This window comes from Oncorhynchus keta, unplaced genomic scaffold (genome assembly GCF_023373465.1).
Source record: "Oncorhynchus keta strain PuntledgeMale-10-30-2019 unplaced genomic scaffold, Oket_V2 Un_scaffold_139_pilon_pilon, whole genome shotgun sequence".
Lineage (NCBI taxonomy): Eukaryota > Metazoa > Chordata > Actinopteri > Salmoniformes > Salmonidae > Oncorhynchus > Oncorhynchus keta.
Genome location: NW_026290780.1, coordinates 326,544 through 345,437, shown reverse-complemented (window position 1 = coordinate 345,437; position 18,894 = coordinate 326,544). Strand labels below are relative to the sequence as shown.

General features: G+C 54.0%; 1 protein-coding gene across 1 annotated transcript in view; it reads right to left on the bottom strand.

The window, feature by feature from the left end:
* Nucleotides 1-18,894, bottom strand: part of ehbp1 (EH domain binding protein 1) — a 421,276-nt gene that overhangs the window by 247,341 nt on the left and 155,041 nt on the right. Inside the window, 1 exon segment of the mRNA XM_052513761.1 lies at nt 17,016-17,250. Within this exon segment, the coding sequence (XP_052369721.1) occupies nt 17,016-17,250 (235 nt within the window).

The window sequence follows — 18,894 nt, the reverse complement described above, 5'->3', positions numbered from 1 at the left end:
ATCTGTATCTGACAGACCCGACAGGACCCTCTGTATCTGACAGACCCGACAGGACCCAACAGGACCCTCTGTATCTGACAGACCCGACAGGACCCTCTGTATCTGACAGACCCGACAGGACCATCTGTATCTGATAGACCCGACAGGACCCGACAGGACCCTCTGTATCTGACAGACCCGACAGGACCCTCTGTATCTGATAGACCCGACAGGACCCGACAGGACACTGAGACCAACTCAGGAAACGCTCTGTATCTGACAGACCCGACAGGACCCTCTGTATCTGACAGACCCGACAGGACCAGACAGGGCCCGACAGGACCAGACAGGACCCGAGGACCAGACAGGACCCGACAGGACCCTCTGTATCTGACAGACCCGACAGGACCCTCTGTATCTGATAGACCCGACAGGACCCGACAGGACACTGAGACCAACTCAGGAAACGCTCTGTATCTGACAGACCCGACAGGACCCTCTGTATCTGACAGACCCGACAGGACCAGAAAGGGCCCGACAGACCCGACAGGACCCTCTGTATCTGACAGACCCGACAGGACCCTCTGTATCTGACAGACCCGACAGGACCCTCTGTATCTGACAGACCCGACAGGACCCAACAGGACCCTCTTTAGGGCCCGACAGACCCGACAGGACCCTCTGTATCTGACAGACCCGACAGGACCCTCTGTATCTGACAGACCCGACAGGGCCCGACAGGACCCCCTCTGTATCTGACAGACCCGACAGGGCCCGACCGGACCCGACCGGACCCTCTGTATCTGACAGACCCGACAGGACCCTCTGTATCTGATAGGACCCGATCTGACAGACCCGACAGGATCCTCTGTATCTGACAGACCCGACAGGACCCTCTGTATCTGACAGACCCGACAGGACTGTATCTGGACCCGACAGACCCTCTGTATCTGACAGACCCGACAGGGCCCGACAGGACCCGACAGGACCCGACAGGATCCTCTGTATCTGACAGACCCGACAGGGCCCGACAGGACCCTCTGTATCTGACAGAGCTGACAGGACCCTCTGTATCTGACAGACCCGACAGGGCCCGACCGGACCCGACAGGACCCTCTGTATCTGACAGACCCGACAGGACCCGACAGGACCCTCTGTATCTGACAGACCCGACAGGACCCGACAGGACCCTCTTTATCTGACAGACCCGACAGGGCCCGACAGGACCCTCTTTATCTGACAGACCCGACAGGACCCAACCTCAGCCCTGCAGAGCCTATAGACAATTTCATTCAGGCTAATAAGGCAAACGTGTTGACTTATATGGAGCCAACACATACAGGCCTATAAACGTTAACCAGAACAGCAACTTAGCTGATCAAGTATATACAGTTGAAGTCCCATGGTCCCATGGTGTTTATATTTGCGTACAGATTTGTACAGGTGAACGTGGTACCTTCAGGCATTTGGAAATTGCTCCCAAGGATGAACCAGACTTGTGGAGGTCTACAATTTATTTTCTGAGGTCTTGGCTGATTTTTTTTTATTTTCATATGATGTCAAGCAAAGAAGCACTGAGTTTGAAGGTAGGCCTTGAAATACATCCACAGGTACACCTCCAATTGACTCCAATGATGTTAATTAACCTATCAGAAGTTTCTAAAGCCATGACATCACTTTCTGGAATTTTCCAAGCTTTTTAAAAGCAGTCAACTTAGTGTATGTAAACTTCTGACCCACTGGAATTGTGATACAGTGAATTATAAGTGAAATAATCTGTCTGTAAATAATTGTTGGATAAATTACTTGTGTCATGCACAACGTAGATGTCCTAACCAACTTATCAAAACTATAGTTTGTTAAGAAGAAATGTGTGGAGTGGTTGAAAAACAAGTTTTAATGACTCCAAACTAAGTTTATGTCAACGTCCAACTTTAACTGTATATATTTTGTTATCTTTCAAACACTTGGTTGATAGAGTCTGCCTGCCAGATGGGCGGGGTTTGGTTGGTAGAGTCTGCCAACAGTTGCCAGATGGGCGGGGTTTGGTTGACAGAGTCTGCCTGCAGTTGCCAGATGGGCGGGGTTTGGTTGAGAGAGTCTGCCTGCAGTTGCCAGATGGGCGGGGTTTGGTTGATAGAGTCTGCTTGCAGTTGCCAGATGGGCGGGGATTGGTTGATAGTGTCTGCCTACAGTTGCCAGATGGGCGGGGTTTGGTTGATAGAGTCTGCTTGCAGTTGCCAGATGGGCGGGGTTTGGTTGATAGAGTCTGCCTGCCAGATGGGCGGGGTTTGGTTGATAGTGTCTGCCTGCAGTTGCCAGATGGGCGGGGTTTGGTTGATAGAGTCTGCTTGCAGTTGCCAGATGGGCGGGGTTTGGTTGATAGAGCCTGCCTGCAGTTGCCAGATGGGCGGGGTTTGGTTGATAGAGTCTGCCTGCCAGATGGGCGGGGTTTGGTTGATAGAGTCTGCCTGCAGTTGCCAGATGGGCGGGGTTTGGTTATAGAGTCTGCCTGCCAGATGGGCGGGGTTTGGTTGATAGAGTCTGCCTGCCAGATGGGCGGGGTTTGGTTGATAGAGTCTGCCTGCCAGATGGGCGGGGTTTGGTTGATAGAGTCTGCCTGCCAGATGGGCGGGGTTTGGTTGATAGAGTCTGCCTGCAGTTGCCAGATGGGCGGGGTTTGGTTGATAGAGTCTGCCTGCAGTTGCCAGATGGGCGGGGTTTGGTTGATAGAGTCTGCCTGCCAGATGGGCAGGCTTTGGTTGAGAGAGTCTGCCTGCCAGATGGGCAGGGTTTGGTTGATAGAGTCTGCCTGCAGTTGCCAGATGGGTGGGGTTTGGTTGAGAGAGTCTGCCTGCCAGATGGGCGGGGTTTGGTTGATAGAGTCTGCCTGCCAGATGGGCGGGGTTTGGTTGATAGAGTCTGCTTGCCAGATGGGCGGGGTTTGGTTGATAGAGTCTGCTTGCCAGATGGGCGGGGTTTGGTTGATAGAGTCTGCCTGCCAGATGGGCGGGGTTTGGTTGATAGAGTCTGCTTGCCAGATGGGCGGGGTTTGGTTGATAGAGTCTGCCTGCCAGATGGGCGGGGTTTGGTTGATAGAGTCTGCCTGCCAGATGGGCGGGGTTTGGTTGATAGAGTCTGCCTGCCAGATGGGCGGGGTTTGGTTGATAGAGTCTGCCTGCCAGATGGTCCACTGCCTTCTGACTGGAACATGTATCTTTCCTGACCACGGTCCTATGTGATCAATACAAACCCAGATGTAGAGACCTAGACAAGGTACAGCCACGGTCCTATCTGATCAATACAAACCCAGATGTAGAGACCTAGACAAGGTACAGCCACGGTCCTATCTGATCAATACAAACCCAGATGTAGAGACCTAGACAAGGTACAGCCACGGTCCTATCTGATCAATACAAACCCAGATGTAGAGACCTAGACAACGTACAGCCACGGTCCTATCTGATCAATACAAACCCAGATGTAGAGACCTAGACAAGGTACAGCCACTGTCCTATCTGATCAATACAAACCCAGATGTAGAGACCTAGACAAGGTACAGCCACGGTCCTATCTGATCAATACAAACCCAGATGTAGAGACCTAGACAAGGTACAGCCACGGTCCTATCTGATCAATACAAACCCAGATGTAGAGACCTAGACAAGGTACAGCCACGGTCCTATCTGACAGACCCAGATGTAGAGACCTAGACAAGGTACAGCCACGGTCCTATCTGATCAATACAAACCCAGATGTAGAGACCTAGACAAGGTACAGCCACGGTCCTATCTGATCAATACAAACCCAGATGTAGAGACCTAGACAAGGTACAGCCACGGTCCTATCTGATCAATACAAACCCAGATGTAGAGACCTAGACAAGGTACAGCCACGGTCCTATCTGATCAATACAAACCCAGATGTAGAGACCTAGACAAGGTACAGCCACTGTCCTGTCTGATCAATACAAACCCAGATGTAGAGACCTAGACAAGGTACAGCCACGGTCCATCTGACAGACCCAGATGTAGAGACATAGACAAGGTACAGCCACGGTCTATCTGACAGACCCAGATGTAGAGACCTAGACAAGGTACAGCCACGGTCTATCTGACAGACCCAGATGTAGAGACCTAGACAAGGTACAGCCACGGTCTATCTGACAGACCCAGATGTAGAGACCTAGACAAGGTACAGCCACGGTCCATCTGACAGACCCAGATGTAGAGACCTAGACAAGGTACAGCCACGGTCCTATCTGATCAATACAGACCCAGATGTAGAGACCTAGACAAGGTACAGCCACGGTCCATCTGACAGACCCAGATGTAGAGACCTAGACAAGGTACAGCCACGGTCTATCTGACAGACCCAGATGTAGAGACCTAGACAAGGTACAGCCACGGTCCATCTGACAGACCCAGATGTAGAGACCTAGACAAGGTACAGCCACGGTCCATCTGACAGACCCAGATGTAGAGACCTAGACAAGGTACAGCCACGGTCTATCTGACAGACCCAGATGTAGAGACCTAGACAAGGTACAGCCACGGTCTATCTGACAGACCCAGATGTAGAGACCTAGACATATTATTATTATTATTAGGTACAGCCACGGTCCATCTGACAGACCCAGATGTAGAGACCTAGACAAGGTACATCTGACAGACCCAGATGTAGAGACCTAGACAAGGTACAGCCACGGTCCATCTGACAGACCCAGATGTAGAGACCTAGACAAGGTACAGCCACGGTCTATCTGACAGACCCAGATGTAGAGACCTAGACAAGGTACAGCCACGGTCTATCTGACAGACCCAGATGTAGAGACCTAGACAAGGTACAGCCACGGTCGTTCTGACAGACCCAGATGTAGAGACATAGACAAGGTACAGCCACGGTCGTTCTGACAGACCCAGATGTAGAGACATAGACAAGGTACAGCCACGGTCTATCTGACAGACCCAGACATCACAGACCAGGCGCCTGTAGGGCACAACGGTCAACCAAATTTCCAGGGTAAGAAGTCAGACAAATTTAAAGACTTTCTGAAAGGATCAGCTCTTCTTTGAGAAAAGTATTCACAGTAAAACATCAACTAGAAATACTCTTCTCCAACTGTATCACTATGTATGTATGTTTGTATGTATCAATTCAATGGGCTTAAGTGATATCTCTCCCCTTCTCTCTCCCTCAATCAATTCAATGGGCGTTATATATATATATATATAGTTAGCCACCAATTGTGCAAGTTCTCCGACTTAAAAGGATGAGAGAGGCCTGTAATTTTCATCATAGGTACACTTCAACTATGACAGACGGAATGAGAAGGAAAAAAAATCCTGAAAATCACATTGTAGGATTTGTTATGAATTTATTTGCAAATTATGGTGCAGTTACCCCTCTTTCCCAGTCCCGCCTCCCAATTCCCCCCTCTTTATCACATCCCCTTCCCAGTCCCCCTCCCTGTTCCCCCTTTTCTGTCCCCCCCCCCCCCCCCCTCTCTGTGACAGTCGTGCCCTGCAGCACTAACCTGTCCTGAACAGGAAGTCTAGTGACTGGCTTTAGGGCTTCTCCTCTCCTATAGCTCTCACCAGCTCTAGTATCCCCCAGCTCACAGAGAGGAGGAGGACTGGCTTACCTTACCCCTCAGGATTATACTACTGTTACACAGCTTATTGAGGGGCCAGAGGGGCCACGGGCTTGGTCTCATACCTATATGATATGCCTCTATATGAGGCAGCTCTAAGACTACGAGGCTGTTTGAGAGGTTTGTATCCTAATCAATCCATCCAATGGGACGTCTTGTTTGAGGTACGGTAGATCAATACAGCTACAGTCGTCTAACAGGGGTCAAAGCTGTACGCTGAAAAACCTTGTTAGTGCAAAAGGTCAAATTAAATGTTTGATGCTCATTAGAATTTCCTTGTCTTTTTCATTTTCAGACAAAATGCTAAATATTTAAATGAAAACTGTTTTTATATTATTAATAGCAGTGTAGATAAGTGACTGCCTGTGGATGAGAGGAGGAGGAAAGGGAGGAGAGAGGAGAGAGAAGGAGAAAAGAGGGGGAGGAGGAGAGAGGAGGACAGAGGAGGGGGAGGAGGAGAGAGGATGAGAAAAGAGGGGGAGGAGGAGAGAGGAGGAGAAAAGAGGGGGAGGAGAGAGGAGGAGAAAAGAGGGGGAGGAGAGAGGAGGAGAGAGGAGGGGGAGGAGAGAGGATGAGGAGAGAGGAGGGAGAGGAGAGAGGATGAGAAAAGAGGAGGAGGAGAGAGGAGGAGAAAAGAGGAGGAGGAGAGAGGAGGAGAAAAGAGGAGGAGGAGAGAGGAGGGGGAGGAGGAGAGAGGAGGAGAAAAGAGGGGGAGGAGGAGAGAGGAGGAGAAAAGAGGGGGAGGAGGAGAGAGGAGGAGAAAAGAGGGGGAGGAGAGAGAAGGAGAGGAGGAGAGAGGAGGGAGAGGAGAGAGGATGAGAAAAGAGGGGGAGGAGGAGAAAGGAAGAGAGAGGAGGAGAAAGGAGGAGAGGAGGGGGAGGAGGAGAGAGGATGAGAAAAGAGGGGGAGGAGGAGATAAGAGGGGGAGGAGGAGATAAGAGGGGGAGGAGGTGAGAGGAGGGTGAGGAGGTGAGAGGAGGAGAGAGGAGGGGGAGGAGAGAGGATGAGAAAAGAGGGGGAGGAGGAGAGAAGAGGGGGAGGAGGAGAGAGGAGAACAGAAAGAAGGTGTGTAGCAAATGAGAGAGGGGACAGGACAACAGTGAGAGGAGAAAAGGAGGTGAAGAAAAGAGAAATGGAGGGCCAGGTGAGGAAAGAGGAGGGCAGTATTCTCTCTCCCCATACTGACATCCTATACAAAAAAACTATTCCTCTACTCTTCATCTTCTCCTCAACCAAGGAAAACTCCACAATGTCAGAACGGCAGGCTCTCGCCTTCTCTCACCCTTTCTGTAAGCTAATTAAGAAATATCACAGCCTTCTGCGAACTCAATTAAATAATGTTAATTTATTCTCATTTCAATTTACACTCAGGCTGCTGCAGTGGAGGGCCGGAAAAACAAAGGAGAAGGAATGAAAGGAGCCGTGCTCTGGTCCTGGCCTCCCTGTGAGACGCTCTCTCTCTCTCTCTCTGTGTGTGTGTGGGTCTCAGTGTGTGTCTTTGTGTGTGTGTGTCTCGGTGTGTGCCTTGGTGTGCGTGTGTCTCAGTGTGTGTCTAGGTGTGTGTGTGTATATGTGCATCTCAGTGCACAGGTGTGTGTGTGTTTGCGTCTCAGGGTGTGTGTGCACGTGTGTCTCGGTGTGTGTGTGCGCACTTGTGTCTCGGTGTGTGTGTGTGTGTGTGCGCGCGCGCGTGCGTGTGTGTGTGTGCGCGTGCGCGTGTGTGTGTCTCGGTGTGTGTGTCTCGGTGTGTGAATATAGTCCAGGCCTCCTTGTGAGAGGTGCTCTGTGCTCTCAGCTCCTCAGAAACACCATTTAATTTGGGCCTTTGATTCATCTGAATAACCTTTTATTTGAGGGGAAAAGCAGCATACCTCTCCTGTTGTTTCACTTAGTCACCATCCTGAGGAGCCTGGAGGATGCTATGTGTGTGTGTGTGTGTGTTACTATCCTTGTTGGGACCAGAAGTCCTCACAAGGATAGTAAATCACCGACCATCGTGGGGACATTTTGTCGGTCCCCACAAGGGAAAAAAGCTACTTTAGGTTTAGGGTTAGAATTAGGGGTAAAGAGTTAGGGGAAAATAAAGTGTGTGTAAAGTAAAGTGTGTGTGAGAGCACGCACGTGTCAGGACATGTGTGCACGATACAGGAAGTGAATATTTCAAGGTCTACAGTACTTCAGCTAAACGGCTGCACCAGAAGATTCGGATCTTAGTTCAAACACAGAACTCTCTGAAAGTGCTTATGTTAATATAGAACAGGAAATATAACTCTTCTTTGCACAAACTTTTCCTCCGACATCGGCGTTCTGTTCCCGTGACTTTTCTCCATATGAAAATAAAGGCTAATAAATTCATGAAGCGGAAACTGATGAAAATCCCCGAGATCAGAGCAGCTGAGGGCAGAACGGCTCACTGAAACTTCTGGAACAGAGACAACGAAGCAGAGACAGTGACAGAGGAGGAGGAGGAGGAGGAGGAGAGAAGGAGAGGAGGAGGAGGAGGAGGAGAGGAGGAGGAGGAGGAGAGAAGGAGGAGGAGGAGGAGGAGAGAAGGAGGAGGAGGAGGAGGAGGAGGAGAGGAGGAGGAGGGGAGAAGGAGAGGAGGAGGAGGAGGAGGAGGAGAGAAGGAGGAGAAGGAGGAGGAGGAGAGAAGGAGGAGGAGAGGAGGAGGAGGAGGAGAGAAGGAGAGGAGGAGGAGGAGAGGAGGAGGAGGAGGAGAGAAGGAGAGAGAGGAGGAGGAGAGAAGGAGAGGAAGAGGAGAGGAGGAGGAAGAAGGAGGAGGAGGAGGAGGAGGAGGAGGAGGAGGAGGAGAGAGAGGAGGAGAGGAGGAGGAGAGAAGGAGGAGGAGGAGGAGGAGGAGGAGAGAGGAGAGAAGGAGAGAGAGGAGGAGGAGAGAAGGAGGAGGAGGAGAGAAGGAGGAGGAGGAGGAGGAGGAGAGAAGGAGGAGAGAAGGAGAGGAGGAGGAGGAGAGAAGGAGGAGAGAAGGAGGAGGAGGAGGAGAGAAGGAGAGGAGGAGGAGAGAAGGAGGAGGAGGAGGAGGAGGAGGAGGAGAGAGAAGGAGAGGAGGAGGAGGAGGAGGAGGAGGAGGAGGAGGAGGAGGAGGGAAGGAGAGGAGGAGGAGGAGGAGGAGGAGAAGAGGAGAGAAGGAGAGGAGGAGGAGGAGGAGGAGGAGAGAAGGAGAGGAGGAGAGGAGGAGGAGAGAGGAGAGAGAGGAGGAGGAGAGGAGGAGAGGAGGAGAGGAGGAGAGAAGGAGGAGAGGAGGAGGAGGAGGAGGAGGAGGAGAAAGAGAGGAGGAGGAGGAGGAGGAGGAGGAGGAGGAGAGAAGGAGGAGGAGGAGGAGGAGGAGGAGGAGGAGGAGAGAAGGAGAGGAGGAGGAGGAGGAGGAGGAGGAGGAGGAGGAGAGAAGGAGGAGGAGGAGAGGAGAAGGAGGGGAGAGAAGGAGGAGAGGAGGAGGAGGAGGAGGAGAGGAGGAGGAGGAGGAGGAGGAGGAGGAGGAGGAGGAGGAGGAGAGGCCCCGGGAAGGAGGTGGACTGAAACAGGACAGACATGAATCTCTCGTCCGTTCTTCCTTCTTTCTTTTAGAAAGTTACTCTGTTCATTTAAATTAATCATTCAGACAGACGCTCCGTCCCCGCGACTCCGGAGAAGCAAAACCTCAACGCACTCTGGAATCGGTCTTTCATTGTCCTCAAACACAGAGGAAGAGAGAGGGATGGAGAAAGAAAGAGAAACAGACAGACACAGAGAGTGAGACAGAGAGAGGCCGAGAGAGAGAGAGAGAGAGAGAGAGAGACAGAGAGAGAGAGAGAGAGAGAGAGAGAGAGAGAGAGAGAGAGAGAGAGAGAGAGAGGGGCAGAGAGAGAGAGAGGCAGAGGGAGAGAGAGACAGTGAGAGGCCAAGGGAGACCGAGAGAGAGGCAGAGAGAGAAAGAGAGAGAGACAAAGAGAGAGACAGAGAGAGGCCGAGGGAGACAGAGGGAGACAGAGAAAGAGAAAGAGACAAAGAGAGAGAGAGAGACAAAGAGAGAGAGAGAGAGAGAGAGAGAGAGAGAGAGAGAGAGAGAGAGAGAGAGAGAGACAGAGAGAGAGACAGAGAGAGACAGAGAGAGAGACAAAGAGAGAGAGACAGAGAGAGACAGAGAGAGAGAGACAGAGAGAGAGAGAGAGAGAGAGAGAGAGAGAGAGAGAGAGAGAGAGAGAGAGAGAGAGAGAGGGAGAGAGAGAGAGGGAGAGAGAGAGAGGGAGAGAGAGAGAGAGAGAGGAAGAGAGAGAGAGAGAGAGAGAGAGAGAGAGAGAGAGAGAGAGAGAGAGAGAGAGAGAGAGGCAGAGAGAGAGACAAAGAGAGAGACAGAGAGAGACAGAGGGAGACAGAGAGAGAAAGAGAGAGAGACAAAGAGAGAGAGAGAAAAGAGAGAGACAAAGAGAGAGAGACAAAGAGAGAGAGAGAGAGAGAGAGAGAGAGAGAGAGAGACAGAGAGAGAGACAAAGAGAGAGAGAGAGAGAGAGAGAGAGAGAGAGAGAGAGAGAGACAAAGAGAGAGAGAGACAAAGAGAGAGAGAGAAAGAGAGAGAGAGAAAGAGGGGACGCCTCCACCAGGGGGAGAGAGAGGGGACGACCAGGGGAGACAAAGGGGACGAGAGACCAGGGGACGAGAGAGAAAGAGGGGAGACAAAGAGGGGAGAGAGACCAAAGGGGACGAGCCACCAGGGGGAGACAAAGAGGGGGAGAGACCAGCCAAAGAGGGGAGAGACACCAGCCACCAAAGGGAGAGACAGAGGGGGACGAGACCAGACAAAGGGACGACAAAGAGACCAGGGGAGAGAGAGAGAAAGGAGGAGAGAGAGAGAGGGGGACGACAGAGACAGAGGGGACGACAGAGAGACAGAGAGACAGAGGGACGAGACAGAGACAGGGGGACGAGAGGGAGAGACCAGAGGACGAGACCAGAGACCAGGGGACGACAGAGACCAGGGGACGACAGAGACAGGGGGACGCAGACCAACCACCAGGGGGACGTCTCCAGCCACCAGGGGGACGTCACCAGCCACCAGGGGGACGTCACCAGCCACCAGGGGGACGTCACCAGCCACCAGGGGGACGTCACCAGCCACCAGGGGGACGTCACCAGCCACCAGGGGGGACGTCACCAGCCACCAGGGGGACGTCACCAGCCACCAGGGGGACGTCACCAGCCACCAGGGGACGTCACCAGCCACCAGGGGGACGTCACCAGCCACCAGGGGACGTCACCAGCCACCAGGGGGACGTCACCAGCCACCAGGGGGACGTCACCAGCCACCAGGGGGACGTCACCAGCCACCAGGGGGACGTCACCAGCCACCAGGGGGACGTCACCAGCCACCAGGGGGACGTCACCAGCCACCAGGGGGACGTCACCAGCCACCAGGGGGACGTCACCAGCCACCAGGGGACGTCACCAGCCACCAGGGGGACGTCACCAGCCACCAGGGGGACGTCTCCAGCCACCAGGGGGACGTCACCAGTCACCAGGGGGACGTCACCAGCCACCAGGGGGACGTCACCAGTCACCAGGGGGACGTCACCAGCCACCAGGGGGACGTCACCAGTCACCAGGGGGACGTCACCAGCCACCAGGGGGACGTCACCAGCCACCAGGGGGACGTCACCAGTCACCAGGGGGACGTCACCAGCCACCAGGGGGACGTCTCCAGCCACCAGGGGGACGTCACCAGCCACCAGGGGGACGTCACCAGCCACCAGGGGGACGTCACCAGCCACCAGGGGGACGTCACCAGCCACCAGGGGGACGTCACCAGCCACCAGGGGGACGTCACCAGCCACCAGGGGGACGTCACCAGCCACCAGGGGGACGTCACCAGCCACCAGGGGGACGTCACCAGGGGGACGTCTCCAGCCACCAGGGGACGTCACCAGGGGGACATCACCAGCCACCAGGGGGGACGTCACCAGCCACCAGGGGGACGTCACCAGCCACCAGGGGACGCCACCAGGGGGACGTGGAAATGCCACCAGGGGAAATGTCATGAAATGTCACCAGGGAAGTGTACCACCACCAGGGGGTAAACGCCACCAGCCACCAATTGGACGTCAAACAAAATCCACCAGGGGACATACCAGTCAAATTAATCTGGGATACCAGCCACCTGGGGGATGTCACCAGCCAAAAATAGACGTCACCAGCCACCAGGGGCGTCACGCCACCAGGGGAAATGTACACCAGACCAGGGGACGAGTTTACAAACATGGGGAACGCTCTCTTTCCATCACAGACGACCAGGTGACCAGGGGAACGTCTCCAGCCACCAGGGATGTCACTTCAAACCAGGGGAAGGGGAGGACCAGGTTCAAGAAGGATGTTCCAGCCACCAGGGGGACGTCTCCAGTCAGAGGGGAATGGACACCAGCCACCAGGGGGTACGTCACCAGCCACCGGGGGCGTCTCCAACCACCAGGGGTTTTTACACTCACGTCACCAGCCATCAGGGGACGTCACCAGGGTGACGTCACCAGTCACCGGGGGACGTTGGCCACCAGGGGGCGCAAACACCAGGGGACGTTTTTACACCAGTTTCACTGGGACGTCCACCAGACACCAGGGGAATCACCAGGGGACGTCACCAGTACCAGGGGAATCACCAGCCACCAGGGGATCGTCTCCAGCCACCTGAAACAGGGGTCGTCACCAGCCACCAGGGGGACGTCACCAGCACCAGGGGACGTTTTTCACCAGCCCACAAATGTCTTGTTAACAAACCACCAGGGGGACAAGTCACCAGGGGACATCTACTTTGTGCATGACACAAGTCATTTTTCCAATAATTCGTTACACCAGATTACCAGGGGTTCGTAATTCCAGGAGGTCCAGGGGGACAAACACTAGCCACCTTTAAACAGCTTGAAAGTCACCAGAAAATGATGTCAGTCACCAGGGGATAGGCGACATCATTATGTTAATTGGAGGGGTACGTCACCATGCCATTTCAAGAGGGGACGTCAAACTCAGTGCCACCAGGGGAAAATCAAAAGAAATCAGCCAGACCAGAAAATATTGTAGACTTCACAAGGGGGACGTCACCAGTCACCAGGGGGACGTCACCAAACACCTGGGGACGTCACCAGCCACCAGGGGGACGTCACCAACCACCAGGGGACGTCACCAGCCACCATACGTCACCAGCCACCGGGGGTTCGTCACCATACCAGGGGACGTCACAGCCACCAGGGGCCACTGCTCCAAAACCACCATAAAAAAGCCAGACTAGGGGGACGCACCAGCCACATGGGGACAAAGTCACCAGCCACCAGGAGGGACGTCCTCTGGTCTGATGAAACAAAAATTGAACTGTTTGGCCATAATGGGGAGCATCTTCATGTTTGGACCGGGGGAGGCTTGTACCAGCCAAAGGGTACACCATCCCACCAGGGGGGTCAGCATCATGCCACCAGGGGCGTCACCAGCAGGGGGTCTGTCACCACAAAATAGATGGAATCATGAGGCACCATTATGTGGGGACGTATTGAAGCCATCTCAAGGGACGTCACCAGTTACCAGGGGGCGTCACCAGGGTTTTCCAAATGGACGACCACCAAGCCACCAGGGGGATACGTCACCAGCCACCAGGGGAAGGTACGTCACCAGCCACCAGGGGAAGGACGTCACCAGCTCACCAGGGGTACGTCACCAGCTACTGATGAAGGTACGTCTCACCACGCTACTGATGAAGGTACTGTCACCAGCCACCATGAAGGGGACGTCACCAGCCACCTACTGATGGACGTCTCACCAGCTACTGATGGGGTACGTCACCAGCTACTGATGGGTACGTCTCACCAGCTACCATGGGTACGTCTCACCAGCCACCATGAAGGTACCAGTCTCACCACTGATGAAGGTACGTCTCACCAGACCGGGGGCGTCTCCAGCCACCATGGGTACGTCACCAGCCACCAGGGGGGTACCAGCCACCAGGGGGACGTCACCATGACCAGGGGCGTCTCACCAGCTACTGATGGGCGTACCAGCCACCAGGGGGACGTCACCAGAAGGGGACGTCACCAGCCACCAGGGGGTACCAGTCTCACCAGGGGAAGGTACGTCACCAGCCAAGGGGGACGTCACCAGCCACTGATGAAGGTACGTCACCAGCCACCAGGGGACGTCACCAGCCACCAGGGAAGGTCTCCAGCCACCAGGGGGCGTCTCCAGTCACCAGGGGCGTCTCACCAGCCACCAGGGGTACGTCTCACCAGCCACCAAGGGGACGTCACCAGCCACCATGAAGGTACGTCTCACCTCGCTACAGCCACCAGGGGTACGTCTCACCAGCCACCAGGAAGGTACGTCACCAGCCACCATGGGTACGTCACCAGCCACCATGGGTACGTCTCACCAGCCACCAGGGGTACGTCTCACCAGCTACCAGATGAAGGTACTGTCACCAGCCACCAGGGGGGTACCAGTCTCACCAGGGGGACGTCACCAGAAGGTACGTCTCACCAGCTACTGATGAAGGTACGTCACCAGCTACTGATGGGGTACGTCACCAGCCACCAGGGGGTACGTCTCACCAGCCTACCATGAAGGTACGTCACCAGCCACCAGGGAAGGTACCAGCCACCAGGGGAAGGTTCTGTCCAGCCACCAGAGGGCGTCTCCAGCCACCAATGTCCATGTTAAAAGTCACTATTATACAAAGGTGGAGGTCACCAGCCACCCTGGAACGTCACCACAGCCACCAGGGGGACGTCAGCCACCAGGGAGGATATAAGAACCTTAACACCATGCCTTAACACCATGACAAACTGACTAACACACAAACAGCCACCACAAGGGGCGTCACCAGCCACCCCACACACGTCACCACCCACCCAGGGGGCCCCCACACACAGCCACCACCCACATACACCACCCACACCACACACAACCCACCCACCCACCAGGGGGACACGTCACCACCACCCACACGTCACCCACACCCACCACACGTCACCACCACCACAGGGGGACGTCCACAGCCACCCACACGTCTCCACCCACCCGACCGTCCCACCCACCCACACACCACCCACCCACACGTCACCACCCACCAGGGGGCGTCACCACCCACCCGTCACCACCCACCAGGGGACGCCACCCACCACCACCCACCCACCCACCCACCAGGGGGACGTCACACACACCACCCACACACACCACCCACACAACCCACCAGCCCACCCACCCACACCACCCACCACCCACGTCACCAGCCACCAGGGGAACGTCACCAGCCACCCAGGGGGCCCACACCAGCCACCAGGGGGCCACCAGACACACAGGGGGCGTCACCACCACCCACACGTACACCAGCCACCCAGGGGAACACCACCCACCACACACCAGCCACCAGGGGACTTGAATAGACACCACCAACAACGTCCTTCCTAACCCTTTAAAAATGATTTCTGCAGCAGCCAGAAGTGAGTTGAAGTCTTGGACAAAGTATCAGGATATATTACTACGTAAAACAGACGTAGAACAGGACGTAGAACAGGACGTAGAACAGGACATAGAACAGACGTAGAACAGGACGTAGAACAGGACATAGAACAGACATAGAACAGACATAGAACAGACGTAGAACAGGACATAGAACAGACGTAGAACAGACGTAGAACAGGACATAGAACAGACGTAGAACAAATGTAGAACAGACGTAGAAACAGGATATAGAACAGACGGAGAACAGACGGAGAACAGGACATAGAACAGACATAGAACAGACATAGAACAAATGTAGAACGGGACATTGGAATCTGTTTGGGGATGTGTGTGTAAAACAGGATGGATATTCCAGACCCTTGAGGGACAGCTGTAAATACACACACACACACACACACACACACACACACACACACACACACACACACACACACACACACACACACACACACACACACACACACACACACACACACACACACACACACACACACACACACACACACACACACACACACAGTTTCACACATCGAGAAGCAAAGGAACAGCCTGTGTTTTTTGGGCAAACTGGAATCTGTGCGTATTAACACACAGACACATACACACGTGTGTAGGAGTTTCTCATCATTGTGTGTGTGTGTGTGTGTGTGTGTGTGTGTGTGTGTGTGTGTGTGTGTGTGTGTGTGTGTGTGTGTTCATTCACATGTGTGTTTTTCTCTGTGAGAATATTTACAGAAACCAAACCCTATTCTCACCACCTCTACATGTTAAAGTCTGAGCCTCAATTTCCACTGAATATCTCTCCTGCAACAGCCTCAGTTTCTCTCCCCCCCTCTCTCTCCCCTCCTCTCCCCTCCTCTCTCCCTCCTCTCTCCCTCCTCTCTCCCTCCTCTCTCCCTCTTATCTCTCCCTCCTCTCTCTCTCTCTCTCCTCTCTCCCCCTCTCTCCCTCCTCTCTCCCCCTCCACTGAGCTCTAAAGACAGGGGCAGCCCTTGGCGGAGTGCAGCCCACCACAGGCCACTGAGTCTGGGTAATTAAAGTTGTTTAGACCCCCTCACCCACAGTCACACGGCTGTGCAGCTGGTTGATAAACCTTCCTTAATGACATAGTACCACCATTACTGTTACCGCACCAAGTCCTACACAACTACAACAGCCAGCCACGGAAGGTGTGTGTGTGTGTGGTGTGTGTGTGTGTGTGTGTGTGTGTGTGTGTGTGTGTGTGTGTGTGTGTGTGTGTGTGTGTGTGTGTGTGTGTGTGTGTGTGTGTGTGTGTGTGTGTGTCCACGGGGGGTTATGGGGGCAGATGGGGTTCTTACCCCCCTGTAATCAGTCTGCTGATGTGTTTAAGCCCCTCATATGCTTTCTGCCCTGCATCTCATATAGACTACTTAAACCCCCCCCCCCACTCACCCAATCACTCCCGGCCACTGGGGTGACTCATCATGTGTGTGTGGCCACCAGCCGTTTAATTACAACTAGCAGAAATGCAGAATTTAAATAAATAAATAAACAGACAAACAGCCCAATAAACTAATACCTATATTCAGATGAGGAGGTTGGAGGTGACTGGACACACACGGAGGCACATGCAAACACAACTACACACACTTTGTGAACAACCACACACACACACACACACACACACTTTGTGAACAACCACACACACACACACACACACACTTTGTGAACAACCACACACACACACACACTTTGTGAACAACCACACACACACACACACACACACACACACACACACACACACACACACACACACACACACACACACACACACACACACACACACACACACACACACACACACACACTTTGTGAACAACCACACACACTTTATGAATACCACTACTCTAGTGCCACTACCCTCTTCAAAGAGTCTTACCTTAGGGGAGGAGAAGGCCAGCTCTCGCCCCACCACAGCTGCCACGGCACTGGGTCCACTGGGCATGAATCTCTCCCTCTCTGCCCCCTCCCTGGAGGTGTTGGGGGCCGAGGGGCTGGGGCCTGGAGGTCTGGGAGGTAGCGGGGCTCTCCTCTTCTGGTTACTGAAGTCTGGAGAGGGGCCCCCGGAGGGCCGGGATGGGCTGGAGGTCCGGGGCTCGTAGAACGGGTTGGATCTGAAGGAGAGAGGGAGACGGAGGGGGGAAGACGGAGTGAGGGAGGGGAGAGACGGAGTGAGGGAGGGGAGAACGGAGTGAGGAGGGAGAGAGAGAAGGGGAGAGAGGGAGACGGAGGGGGGAAGACGGAGTGTGGGGAGAGAGGGAGTGGAGAGAGGGAAGGGGAGTGAGTGAGGGGAGAGAGGGAGGGGGGAGAGGGAGAGAGGGAAGGGGAGAGAGGGCGGAGAGGGGGAGAGAGGGAGGGGAGGGAGAGGGGAGACGGAGGGGGAAGACAGAGTGAGGGGGAGGGAGAGAGGCAGTGGAGAGAGGAAAGGGGAGTGAGGGAGGGGAGAGAGGGAGTGAGGGGGAGATGGAGAGAAGGAAGGGGAGAGACAGAGTGAGGGGGAGAGAGTGAGTGAGGGGGGAGGGAGAGAGGGAGGGGAGAGATGGAGGGAGAGAGGGAAAGGGATGGGGAGTGAGGGGGGATGGGGAGTGAGGGAGGGGAGAGGGAAAGAAAGAGGGAGAGGAGAGAGATATGGCATATCAAAAGATTGCATCATAATGTAATTTTACAGGCATTGTATAACTTTACATCCTCTAAAACTCTTCTGTTTTTTGTTAAATTTATTTCACTTTTATTTAACCAGATGGGCCAGTTGAGAACAAGTTCTCATTTACAACTGCGACCTGGTCAAGATAAACAAAGCAAAGCAGTGCAACAAACACAACAAACACAGAGTTACACAGTCAATAACACTTCACTGTACTTTACTTAGGAACACACATTCACCACTAAAATAGCTGACCAGGTACCACAGAACCACCACACGGTTAACATTACCTCAGAGCCACAACACGGCTAGCAGTACCACAGAACCACCACACGGTTAACATTACCACAGAGCCACAACACGGCTAGCAATACCTCAGAGCCACAACACGGCTAGCAGTACCTCAGAGCCACAACACAGCTAGCAGTACCTCAGACAGCTAGCAGTACCTCAGAGCCACAACACAGCTAGCAGTACCTCAGAGCCACAACACAGCTAGCAGTACCACAGAACCACCACACGGTTAACATTAACTCAGAGCCACAACACGGCTAGCAGTACCACAGAACCACCACACGGTTAACATTAACTCAGAGCCACAACACGGCTATCAGTACCTCAGAACCACCACACGGCTAGCAGTACCACAGAGCCACAACACGGCTAGCAGTACCTCAGAACCACAACACGGCTAGCATTACCTCAGAGCCACAACACGGCTAGCAGTACCTCAGAACCACAACACGGCTAGCAGTACCTCAGAGCCACAACACGGCTAGCAGTACCTCAGAACCACAACACGGCTAGCATTACCTCAGAGCCACAACACGGCTAGCAGTACCTCAGAACCACAACACGGCTAGCAGTACCAACCCAGTCACAACACGGCTAGCAGTACCTCAGAACCACAACACGGCTAGCATTACCACAGAGCCACAACACGGCTAGCAGTACCTCAGAGCCACAACACGGCTAGCAGTACCTCAGAACCACAACACGGCTAGCAGTACCTCAGAACCACAACACGGCTAGCAGTACCTCAGAACCACAACACGGCTAGCAGTACCTCAGAACCACACGGCTAGCAGTACCTCAGAACCACACGGCTAGCAGT